The following is a 12741-nucleotide window of genomic DNA, read 5'->3' on the forward strand; positions in this document are numbered from 1 at the left end:
ATCAGAAAATTAACATGAAAATAAACAGCTGACAGCTGCCCCATCAAGGACCCAGAGCTTTAGGAAAAGCAAACAGTTCTGGGGAGCGGTCTGGCCAGACATCCACAGGTAGGAATTGGTCAACTCAACAGATGCAAAAGTCCCTCAGACATCCTAATGAGGATAGGAAACATGGGAACAGAAAGAGAAGAAAAACTAGCTTTGTCTGGGGCCAGCATCAACAGAGACTGGTGAGTCCCCTTGGCTGCATCACCCCCAACCATTCAGGTGCTATCCTTGTTTCAAGACTAAACACCTGGTTCTAGCTAGCATGATCTGGCTTCCTAGGTTAAGGCAAAGTGCCTTACAATACTGCCACAGACTGAATGTTTGTGCCCCCTTAAAACTCCTATATTGAAGCCCTGATCCCCAAAGCAATGATACTTAGAGGTGAGGCATTAGGAGGTGAGTTAGGTCATAAGCATGTTGCCCTGATGATAGAATTAATGCTCTTGTAAGAAGAGATTGGGAGAAAACCCCAACCCCTTGGGGCGGACACAGGGACAGGTAGCTGACTACAAACCAGGATGAGAGCCCTCACCAGACACCAAATCTGCTGGCACCCTGACCTCAGAATTCCCAGCCTCCGGGACCCTGATAAATGAATGAATGTTTGTTTAAGCCACCTAGTCTGTAGTATTTTGTTGTAACAGTCTGAGCTGATGGAGAAATCTATTTTAAGTAAGAAAAAACCAAGCCAGTTTTCAAAAATTGAATTGTATCAATTTTTTGGTTGAAATGTATTTGGTGAGAACAGGTCAAAAACAGTTGTACTTATGTATCTTTGATTATGATATTAAAAATATAAATGTGAAGGGCACCTGGCTGGCTCAGTCGGGAGAGCATGTGACTCTTGATCTCAGGATGGTGAGTTCAAGCCCCACACTGGGCACAGAGCTTACTTAAAAAAAAAAAAAAAGAAATGAAGGGGCACCTGGGTGGCTTAGTCGATTGTCTGACTATTGATTCTGGCTCAGGTCGTGATCTCAGGGTCATGAGATAGAACCTCACATCGGGTTCTGTGCTCCATACAGAGTCTGCTTAGGATTCTCTCTCTCCCACCCTCCTCTTGTTCTCTCTAAAAAAATAAAATCTTTTAAAGCTGTGGATGTGATTTTATGACATCAACTTAACATCAGAGACAGTATATTCATGTGACCTTTTTTAGAAGGAGTATTAACTAATGCTTATAGGTGCTAACTAAATGCTTGTCATGTTCCTAAGTGTTTACCACAAAGGCAGAAAATCCTCCCAATAATTCTATGGGGAGAAACTATCACCTTCCCCTTTTGATAGATAAGGAAACTCAGGTAAGAAGCCATGTAAGCTAGCATGACAAGTAAGTGACGCACCATGATTTGACCCCTGGCCACCTGTTCCAGCCTATGAAGCCACTCCAGGCTTTCATTTCTGGTAATAAGGGCCTAAGTCAAAGGACATTTCCATCACGACCATATAAACATCATCATGGTTATTTATACATCTCTTCCCCTCAAGACACCATGAAAACCTCAAGTACAGGAAATGCCATGTTACTCATGTCTATGTGTTCTCAGGCCCTGGCACTTAAATGTGGTGGAAAGTGAGAGATGGCAAATCTTGATGGGCTCTCATATGTCTCTCATTTCTTTTTCTAATCTAGGAATAAAGAAGAAAGTTTTAGTCTTCAAAAATCAAAGTATTCGGGCAGCCCAGGTAGCTCGGCGGTTTAGCACTGCCTTCGGCCCAGGGCCTGATCCTGGAGACCAGGGATTGAGTCCCATGTCGGGCTGCCTGCATGGAGCCTGTTTCTCCCTCTGCCTGTGTCTCTGCCTCTCTCTCTCTCTCTCTCTCTCTCTGTCTCTCTCTCATGAATAAATAATAAATAAAATCTTAAAAAAAATCAAAGTATTCCCCATTACCAAAAAAAAAAAAAAAAACGCTTAAACTTACAAAGAATGCACATGCATGCTTGATTCAAAACAATTTTATATTCTTATACTGGGGGAAAAAATCCAAAATTCATAAGCATGTTGATTTACGTAATCCACATACCTAAAGTTTGGCATCATCACACTGGTGAACAAAGAGTGGTCCACTTCCCCTTGCACACGTCTTACACACAAACCCCTCATTGGTAGTTTCAAGAGGACCAGGCAATCATCTCATTGGCTGGTTCCCAAACTGGCCCTGACAGGAATGGTTCGCAGATCCAGCCAAGCTCCTTGACACCGCCCCCTCCTCATAGCCCTCAGTAACCCCCCACAAGAGAAGCTTCACTCCTGAACACTTTACCCATGCAGGTTACAGATAACATTTCACAAATGGCTTTTACAGCTAAGGAGAAATTAAAAACTCACTTAACTATCCAAGTCCCTCCTGCAGTTAAGTTTTTATAAGTAACAAAACCATCTCTTAGACTTCCCAACTTGCTTGAAGATAAAACACTACTGTAAATGCACAGAGCATACCCTCTTCTAAAAATGAAACTCAGGGCACCTTGGGGGCTCAGTGGTTGAGCATCTGCCTTTGGCTCAGGTCCTGATCCCAGGGTCCTGGAATCGAGTCCCACATCAGGCTTCCCACAGGAAACCTGCTTCTCCCTCTGCCTATGTCTCTGCCTCTCTCTGTGTGTCTCTCATGAATAAATAAAATCTTTTTAAAAATAAAATAAAAAATAAAAATGAAACTCAAGCCAGAGGTTACAGCCAACAGCAAGAATGGACTTCCAGAGAATAAAGATGGCTGACTAACTTCAGGATGTCTTGTCTAACCAGGAATCTACATTGTGACTGGAACAGACTGGATCTAAACCCACTGGGGGGCTTCAGGGCAGAGCTGGAGGTCCCCATAATGAAGCAGAAAAAACCTCAGAACTCTGAGCTCAGAATTCAACCCCAGGACCTCAGTTCAAGAGCCGTTATCAAAAGTATTCAAACCACAGGATGTGGGCAGGAAAAGACACAATCTCAGCAGTTACCCAGTTGGGATCACACCCTTCGGCAAGCAGCATACTGCTTTGCCCCATGAACTTCCAGCAGTGAGCAATGGGGCTGGGCCTACAGCTGAAAACCACCACCCTCATGAGAACCCCTTTAAAAATCAGCAACTACAATGGCCTCTTCAGAAAATGGGAATGGGATGCCTGAGTGGCTCAGTGGTTGAGCATCTGCCTTTGCCTCAGGTCGTGATCACAAGGTCGTGGGATTGAGTCCTGCATCAGGCCCCCCATGGAGGACCTGCTTCTCCCTCTGCCTCTCTCTGTGTCGAAAGGAAGGAAGGAAGGAAAGAAAAGAAAGGGAAGAAATAAAGAGAAAAGAAAGAAAATGGGAATGAAAATGTGCTTCCACATGACAAAGAAGGGGAGGAAAATTTTTCCCTAAAGCAATTCAATAAAATTACAAAATGAGTCCCCGACACACAGAAAAATCCCATTAGGAGATGCCCAGGTGAGGACCTACTATGAATCCACCTGGTTTTAAATAAAAACACACCTTCCAATAAGAAGGCGGAAGGGGTATAGTCACATATGCCATCATTCCTGGAGTGAGGACAGTTAAGGGGACGTGCAGGTTCGTCTGAGTCTCTGCAAACTCCTGGGTGAACCAGCTCCCCCTGCTTTATACTGCCCCAGTCCAAGAACTGGAGAACTGGCTACAAAACCAACTAATGCCCAAACAGCCAAGACAACAGCGATTAAGAAATATGATGCTTTCAAAAATAATTTGTAAGTAAATAATAATACAAAGCAGACACATTAGTACTATACAAATGCAGATTTATTTTGCTTCCCTTCATCTATAGTATGAAAAAGGTTGAAAATGTTAGGAAACCAGCTTACATCCAAAGCACCTCTGAGATCATGCTTTTCTTCAGAAAACAACTTATAAAAAATAATAAACATTTAAAAATTCAAGTCCTTTAATAAAGTATTTTACATTCCTGAATGTTAAAACCCCTTGTGTTTCCTAAAATATAGTACAATTAAAAAAAAACAAACTCATAAAGTGACACTGATTTGAATTCCACAGGATCCCTGACAATTAAAAATAAGTTCTTCCTTATAAAGTAAATTTGTTCTTCACAGGCAAAACAATAGTTAAAGTGTACTTCTTTGATTAATTCATTGAGATTTATCTTATTCTCCAGCTAATTATTACAGAAGACTAATGGTAATTTATAGTTTCTTCGAATAAGTTAACAAAACATATCCAAAATGTTAATCACCACACACATGATTCTGGGAGAGCGACAATATCTATACATACCAAAAAAAAAATTTTTTTTCACCAATTAACAAGAGCCAATGTGGCTCATTATTCCCTGGGGCAGGTCTTCTTCAAGAAGACAAGACAATCTTCCCTTGGTCCTGCTATGGCTATTTCTGAGTGGCATTCTTTTCCCCCCAGAAAGTAAATGATCCCAGGGTGAAAGTCAAGAAATGTAGTGCTTGCCTTTGTGATTTTGGAAGGTTGATGAAATCTGCAAGGACTCCCCAACCATCCATCCGGTTGAACTTCGCCATGTGAGATAAGATCGCTTCTGAGTGTGCACCCCAACATGTGATAGGGACAGGATTACATTCCTTTCTCATCACTCTAGGACCAGGTAACATGACTGGTTCTCCAGTTTGACAAACCACTGGCCAGACGGGAAGGTGATGTGAACTATGGAAACCATCCCACCTAAGAAGATATATTGTACCCAGAGACCTGTGCGTCTGTCTGAGAAGAGGCTAAAAGAACAAGAATCTTTCCTCATTATTAACGTCACTGTGAAAAAAAGCCCAACTAAATTAGTGCAAGTTTAAGCATACTACCACTTAATTGCTAAAAAGGTTTCGAAAACTTGATAGGAATTTCATAGTTCACAGACTCCAAAAGGAATGTTACCGCATTTCTCACCTGACTGAGTGGAGCCATTGGAAGCACCTTTGGATAGATGTTGAATGGGGAAGCAGGGCAGGATGGTGTGAGCAGGAGGTGTTAAAAAAAAAAAAAAAAGATCTTGATGTTATAGAGGTTTTTCTCCTTCCTTAAGTTTTCCAAGTATTTTACATTTTCTGTGCCCCTGAATAATGTGAGCTACAGAGTGGCTGCCTGTGTGAAAGGAGTTGCCTCCAGACTGTAAATTCAAGGTCTCATCAAGTCCATACCCAATTACCAGATGAAGTGGTCTCTTGCAGATGAAAGCTCCTGAGGCTTCCTTTTTCAGTTCATCTTCCAAACTTCACCTTTCCTGTAAGAAACCTAACAAAAGAAAGAATCGAACAAATTCAGGGATTCACTGTTGGGGTGGGGGAGGGCGCATGCTTTTAGAGCAAATCACTTGGCCATTTCAAAAAAGATCTGCAATGGCTGGGTTTTCCTGAGCTGAAGACAAGCCACTGCAATTTCAAGACTGTGGTTACAAGATATACTGAAATAGGGATCCCTGGGTGGCGCAGCGGTTTAGCGCCTGCCTTTGGCCCAGGGCGCGATCCTGGAGACCCGGGATCGAATCCCACGTCGGGCTCCCGGTGCGTGGAGCCTGCTTCTCCCTCTACCTGTGTCTCTGCCTCTCTTTCTCTCTCTCTGTGACTATCATAAATAAATAAAGAAAAAAAAATAGTAAAAAAAAAAAAAAAAAGATATACTAAAATATCCTGATAGAAATACAAAATTGCACCAACTAACTGGATATCCCAGCCACACAAAGGCACAGAATATTGGCAAATTTTGATTTTTTTTTTTTGCTTGTTTGTTTTTAACTCAGAAGAGTTTTGTTTTCCTGTTTAATGAGGGAATTGGACTAATACGCTGGTTTTTATTATCTCTTTCAGCGCCAAAAAGATCTCACAGACCCATTTATGGTTCTAATGTAGCAACGGGGTAGCCCCGGTGGCGCAGCGGTTTAGCGCGGCCTGCAGCCCAGGGCGTGATCCTGGAGACCCTGGATCGAGTCCCACATCAGGCTCTCTGCATGGAGCCTGCTTCTCCCTCTGCCTGTGTCTCTGCCTCTCTCTCTCTGTCTCTATGAGTAAATAAATAAAATCTTAAAATAATAATAATAATAATAATAATAATAATAATAATAATAATGTAGCAACAAGTCAAGCGTCTCCTGAGATCAGGAGCAGACACAAACAAAAAAACAAAACAATAGCCCACTGTAGTTTGTGAGAGAGACTTTTCAAGGCTTACTCTGATGGAAGAGGCTGTGATTATGACAGCACAGAGGCCATAGCTGACAACAGGCAGAGGCGCCTATATGCAAATAAGCAGATTTCCACACGTGGGCCTCAGTGATTTACAAAATTTCAACATATCCAGGAGCGTGAATGAAAAATTTGGCACTGAAACTAGATAATCCTATTTGCTTAAGGTTTCTGCATCCAAAATCTATGGGGGAAATATGCCCACAGTATCTCAAAGCATCCTGACAGATCACAGAATGATTTTACTCTTCAAACAAACTTATGGGGCATTTACATTTTTTTACATTCTTTTTGGAATAAAAAGTTGAAACAGAATTCCAATAAAACCCTCTCCCTGCAGCCTTGGGGAAGTGACGCTACATTTGTCAACTATGGTAACAATACATTATGAAGTCTTGAACTGGTTTGACCAGTGTGCCAAATCAAGCCGCACACACAAAAAAGAAGTGTTTAAGGGATCCCTGGGTGGTGCAGCGGTTTAGCGCCTGCCTTTGGCCCAGGGCGCGATCCTGGAGACCCGGGATTGGGTCCCACGTCAGGCTCCCGGTGCATGGAGCCTGCTTCTCTCTCTGCCTGTGTCTCTGCCTCTCTCTCTCTGTGTGACTATCATAAATAAATTTAAAAAATTAAAAAAAAAAAAAAAAAAAGAAGTGTTTAAGACAAAGGAAGGAGCTGTAGAGTTTTCTGGATTAGGATTAGAAACTTTAGCCCTCCTCTGGGCTCTGCTTTTCCACTTCTCTTCTCTGCTACTCGAGGTTCACTGGTGCCACCCAGTGGCCTCCCCCAGCACCGCTCCAGGCCACCAGGCCTTAGAAGGCTGAAGGTCTCAAGAACCACAATGAAACATTCTTGGCCACCCCTTAGGGAGCTAAATACCTGGAGCTGTCCATGCGTGATCTTTTTTTCATTCCCACAATAAACCCAGGACAGAAGGGTTTTTGCACCCATTTGCCAGATAGGAACAGACAGTCTTAAAGTTAGGTTGAGAATTTGCTTAGTCACAAAGCCAGCCAGCATTTGAGACGGGATTTGAACCGTTCTTCTGACCCAACGCACAAATCATCTTTACTTAGATTATGGCAGTCCACATGCTTACCCTACACACTTCTGTAATTCTCTGAACCCAAGCTCACGAATAAGCAAGCAGCACATTCTATGGTAGAAACTTGCTACGTGCAAAGACACAGCTTGATTCCAAGTAAACAACTAAGATAATTTCCAGCTCACCTTTGAGCACATCTTGGACTTCAACAGAAATGTTTTTCAAGCAGTTGTATAAATTCTCGGCTGTGGCATTACTCTGCTCCTTTTCTTGCCACTTCTTCAGCATCCTAAAGTTACAGATCGTAACATCTTCTTTCTTCTCCCGGATAGCATCAATATCGCTAATCTCCAACTCCAGGTTGGCAATCGCAATTTTTATCCACTCCTTCCCCAGCTTCGCAGCAAGGGTAATCAACTGTGTGTCTGTTAACAGGGTCCTGGTCTTCGCTCCATCTAAAAGCAAAACAGAAGTCTTCTGCTGAGAAGTTCTTCTCAACACTTCAATCACTTATAACAAATTATAATGAAAATGTATTCACCTTATATAAAGGAGGACTTCATGATTTGTAACATAAGCTGCCTTTAAAATACATTTGAGTGTCAAAAACCCCCTGCTTTCCAAACTATTATAAGGACTGAGGGAAACTATTTCGTGTAATAACATTAAACCAGGGAATAATGTTCACAATGGTAATTCAGTAATTCAGGGAGTGAGACTTTTACAAAGTGGCACAAACTGGGTTGGAATAAAAAAAATCAGACACCGAAAATAATTTATATGGCTCAAAAATAAAAATATAGTTACACCCTTGCCCAGCTCTGTGTCTTTATTTGAATGTTAGTGCCACATAGAGATGCTACCTTAAGGGCCACTAAAGCGGGCAGCAAGACATCTGACTTGCAATCTCCATTATGCCATCTCCTGGCATTAGGGGAAAAACGGCACCCACAGAAAAGTCATGAGGTGGTATCTGTAATATCTGTTGATCTCTTAAGAAACAGCATCATAATCTTGGAGGAACATGTATTTGCCACTGTTAAACCTTCAGCTCCATGAAAAATATTAGCCCTATCACTAAGCTAGATTTTCTCTTTTCATGTTTTTTTTTTTTTTTAAAGATTTTTTTTTATTTGTTCGTGAGAGACACAAGGAGGGAGGCAGAGACATAGGCAGAGGGGGAAGCAGGCTCCCTGCAGGGAGCCTGATGCAGGACTCAATCCCAGGATCCTGGGATCATGCCCTGAGCCAAAGGCAGATGCTCAATCGCTGAGCCACCAAGGTGCCCCTCTTTTCATGTTTTTTAGTTGGTTGTGCAACAGTGTGGCAAAACTCAGGGGTCCTCTAGATTCAGTGAAGGATCATAAAGGCACTACAGATAATAGAGGTGAAATTAGAAGGGAGTGAGAGGTGGAGTACTTTCTGCCCTTCCCTCCAGGACCACGATGCCTCTGGCTCATCTATAACTGACAATTTACTACTATGAATCTAACCTTTGTCCTGGGACCCTTCCCCACCTCACAGATCCCTAACCTTCTAGATTGAAGAATGGGTCTAAGCAATGGCCTGCGCCCTCTAGTGGCTCCTCGAGACGTGGTGCATGCTCCTAGCTCTCCCAACTGCTGCTGCAATGAAATCTGCACAGGGAACCTAGGGAAAATACAAGTTCTCAGGACCATCCTCAAATCTACTGTTTCTGATTCTGAACCTAAACTTTAACACGATCTCCAGGTGAGTCTACTGAGCCTGAGAGGTGAGCATATTTAAAAAGCATCACACTGATGGAGTGAGTCCAAAACCACCAGGACCATGGTGACTCAGTATCTCAAAGAATGTTGTAGAAATACCTAAACAACAGTAAATCCTTATTAATTTATTTAGATACCATACTGTCAACTCCAAAAAAAGGCTGGAAAGCCTTAATCTTTCTAGGTAGCATTTAATAATTTTAATCCTATTTCTAGCTACTTGATATTGGAGCTCATTTTAAATAGCCAAAAGTAACTGCATGTGACAACAAAAACTTTTCCTATGTATCACTGTAATATAAAAGTGTGTACCAGTTATTAGATGAATAAGGTCTGAGGATCTAATGAATAGCACGATGACTAGAGTTAACAATACTGTATTATATACTTGAAATTTGCTGAGAGTACATCCTCTGTACTGTCACCACCAAAAAAAAAAAAAAAAGTGAGATGATGGATATGTTAATTAACTTGATTGGTAAATATTTTACAATGCATATGTATATCAAATCATCACACTGTACGCTGTAAATACACACAATTTTATTTGTCAATTATGTCTCAATAAAACTAGAAAAAACGTATTCCAATTTAGTTTGGTTTTTAAAATAATTCTAGAGCCTCACTTATTTCGATGTTTACTTAACAAAAAATAACAATAACCATTTCTATAGTGATGTACAGTAAAATCATCCACGTCATCCTCACAGTCTCCTGTTCTAGAAAGTAGAAGAGTATCTTGCTTCCCTTTATAGAGTTTATCCGCTTTCAGAGATTCGTACCTTATAATAATAGGAAAAGAAAAGGTATTTTGATGAAGCAGTTAATTTAGGAAGTTGAGGCCCCTGAAGTCTTAAGGCCTCGACTCTCATATAATTTGAGTCTGTTTTTAAACTTAGGTTTGTAAATTCTGGTTAGACTGGGATTTTGAGCTAGAGACTCCATCTTCTGGTTCCTTGGAGTACTGCTGTGAAGCATTTTAAATCTCTTCTTGTATTTTCACAACTATCAAGCCTTGGTCTCTGCCATTTAATTGGAAGAAACTGAGACCTGCCTCCAATAATTGAGCTGGAGCTCTTTACCCCAGATGCAGCTGGTAACCGTGAAGCCAATGAATGCATACATAGACATTTACTATTTCATTCATTCAACTGACATTCATTAAAGCTATCATCATTGACATCATTTTATGTCATCACTGACCTAAAAAGCTCCACACTCATTGCTACAGGAAACGTAAAGATGGATGGTTCATGGCCCCTACCCTTACATGCTTAATGGGAGCTCACCCTGGTGCCTCATTCTATTTAGACTGAGTGAAGAGGTGGAGTGGGGGCTCTAGCTGGGAAAAGGGTGAGGCCGACCAAGGAGGACCCTCATCCGGGGCCTGAGGAGCTGGCACACAGGGAGAAGGTACCCAGGAGGGCAGGCACACCTGGGATGCAGCTCCGGAAGTCTGACCCAACAGCATGGGCTTGGATGACAATCAAAGGGGAAACCAGGGAAAATAATGTAAAGCCACTGATGACACTTTTACACACCTGAAGTGTCAACCTGCTTCATTCTCTTGTCATAAACGTCCTCATCAGGTAAGCTGCTGGTCATTTTTCGCCGCCTGTTACCTTTAAAAACAAAAATATCAACAAATTGGCTTACCCTTCTATTTCTTATTTTCCACCTACCTTTAATGAGGATTTTTAAAGTAAACATCATTCGGGTACAAAGAAATTGAAAATGAATTCAAAGGTTTTCTGGATGATTAAGAGAATTACAGAACACTTAGCAGATCTTTAATGATACATTTGCCCAGCAAAAGAAAAATTCTAGCAGATAGAAGGAATAAAAGAATAGATTAAAACTCGTTCAATGTCCAGTTATCCAGCACTTACCACTTGTGCTGCTTTTCGAAATGTTTTGATTCTGATCATGCTGAACCCAGTCACCTGTTAAAGTGTAATAAGCATCAATTGGAAATAGTACAAAATTTGATTTAAATCAATTTATGAAAGTATATGAAGCTCTAGAGTCTTGGAAATCTCTCTGAAGTTCAAATATGAATTTGGGGTTTTAACTTGGTATGTACGCCAATGCACCTATTTTTGAGATCGCAGGTCCTACAAGTCAAGTGTTTCCCAGACTCAAGTCATCTGCATACAACTATCCCGATTCTTGCCAAACCCATATGCCAGGTGAAATGTTATTATTCAGTATTTCTTTATATCTCTAACCACTGTAAAGAGAACACTGGTCTCACTTGCTCTATGGATAAGGAAGTCAGAAAGATAAACATTGTTTTCTTTTGAATGTATTTATGTATACTCTATCTAAAACGATCTCATATATTATCATTCTGTACTTTGGGAATACTGTACTTGAGGAGTTCTTTCTGAACGCATCATTGCGATTCTACACCACCTTCCCGGTCTGAAATGCAATCCCTGTTCTGTGAGGTGTCTATGCCTCACGCAGGCCTTCTATAGGTCCCTATAGTGAAGATGACTTCATAGTAATAAGCAATCTCAATTAACCATTAGTTTAGCCCCTCTCCTCCTCAAAACAATGGAGACCAGAAACATCTTTTAAGGCAGGGTATTATTAAATATGTTTTTAAAAACCAAACATAAGAGGTCTTATAAAGTGGTCTTTAAAATGACCAAGCAAAAATAAATAAATAAATAAATAAATAAATAAATAAATAAATAAATAAATAAATAAATAAAATAAAATAAAATAAAATAAAATAAAATGACCAAGCAACTTAGTCCAGATAATATGTTATTCAGATCGCTACAGGTTACATACCTCTATTACATTGGCATCATCTGACCAAAAAGTAACGTTTTTCACGTTTATTTACTTGAACAAAGAATGAATACCAAGAAAAACAACACAATCATTGACACACAGTCCCAACTATTTACAGGTAAATAAATTTTAGCTCAGATAAAAGGGCCTGTAACTCAAGAGTATAATACTGAGAATAAGAATCAATCTCATCTACCTGAAAAGGCTCATACTTAAGCAAAGACTGAGAATTCCAAAATGCGTAAATCGGGTTTCACAGCTAAAGTATAAAGACATGGGATCCCTGGGTGGCGCAGTGGTTTAGTGCCTGCCTTTGGCCCAGGGCGCGATCCTGGAGACCCAGGATCGAATCCCACGTCGGGCTCCCGGTGCATGGAGCCTGTTTCTCCCTCTGCCTGTGTCTCTGCCTCTCTCTCTTTCTCTGTGTGACTATCATAAATTTAAAATAAAATAAAATAAAGTATAAAGACACGACAGAAAATGCAGACTCAGGCAGCCCAGGTGGCTCAGCGGTTTAGCGCCGCCTTCAGCCCAGGGCCTAATCCTGGAGACCTGGGATCGAGTCCCACGTCGGGCTCCCTGCATGGAGCCTGCTTCTCCCTCTGCTTGTGTCTCTGCCTCTCTCTCTCTCTCTCTCTCATGAATAAATAAATAAAATCTTTAAAAAAAAAATGCAGACTCTAACAGACAGCCATCTATATGTTGGAAAGACATAAATGTATGACCAGCACACAGCACTCATTCTATGTCTTTAGCAATTACCAAATTCATTTGTCTATACATAACCCAATGGAAACAAAAGAAACTAGCTGAAAATGGGCTCAAATGTTGTTCCTGACATGGGACTCGATCCCAGGACCCTGGGATCATGCCCTGAGCTGAAGGCAAATGCTCAACCACTGAGCCACCCAGGCATTCCAACTCCTTCTCTT

General features: G+C 41.1%; 1 protein-coding gene across 1 annotated transcript in view; it reads right to left on the reverse strand.

The window, feature by feature from the left end:
- Nucleotides 1-3779: 3779 nt before the first annotated feature.
- Nucleotides 3780-12741, reverse strand: part of LOC112645862 (uncharacterized) — a 33606-nt gene continuing 24644 nt past the window's right edge. Inside the window, exons 14-17 of the mRNA XM_025425403.3 lie at nt 10894-10947; nt 10546-10626; nt 7442-7711; nt 3780-5267 (exon numbers count right to left, since the gene is read on the reverse strand). Coding sequence (XP_025281188.1) covers nt 5248-5267; nt 7442-7711; nt 10546-10626; nt 10894-10947 — 425 coding nt within the window. The 3' untranslated portion in view covers nt 3780-5247. The remainder of the gene's footprint in view (nt 5268-7441; nt 7712-10545; nt 10627-10893; nt 10948-12741) is intronic.

The sequence above is a fragment of the Canis lupus genome, chromosome 34 (genome assembly GCF_003254725.2).
Source record: "Canis lupus dingo isolate Sandy chromosome 34, ASM325472v2, whole genome shotgun sequence".
NCBI lineage: Eukaryota > Metazoa > Chordata > Mammalia > Carnivora > Canidae > Canis > Canis lupus.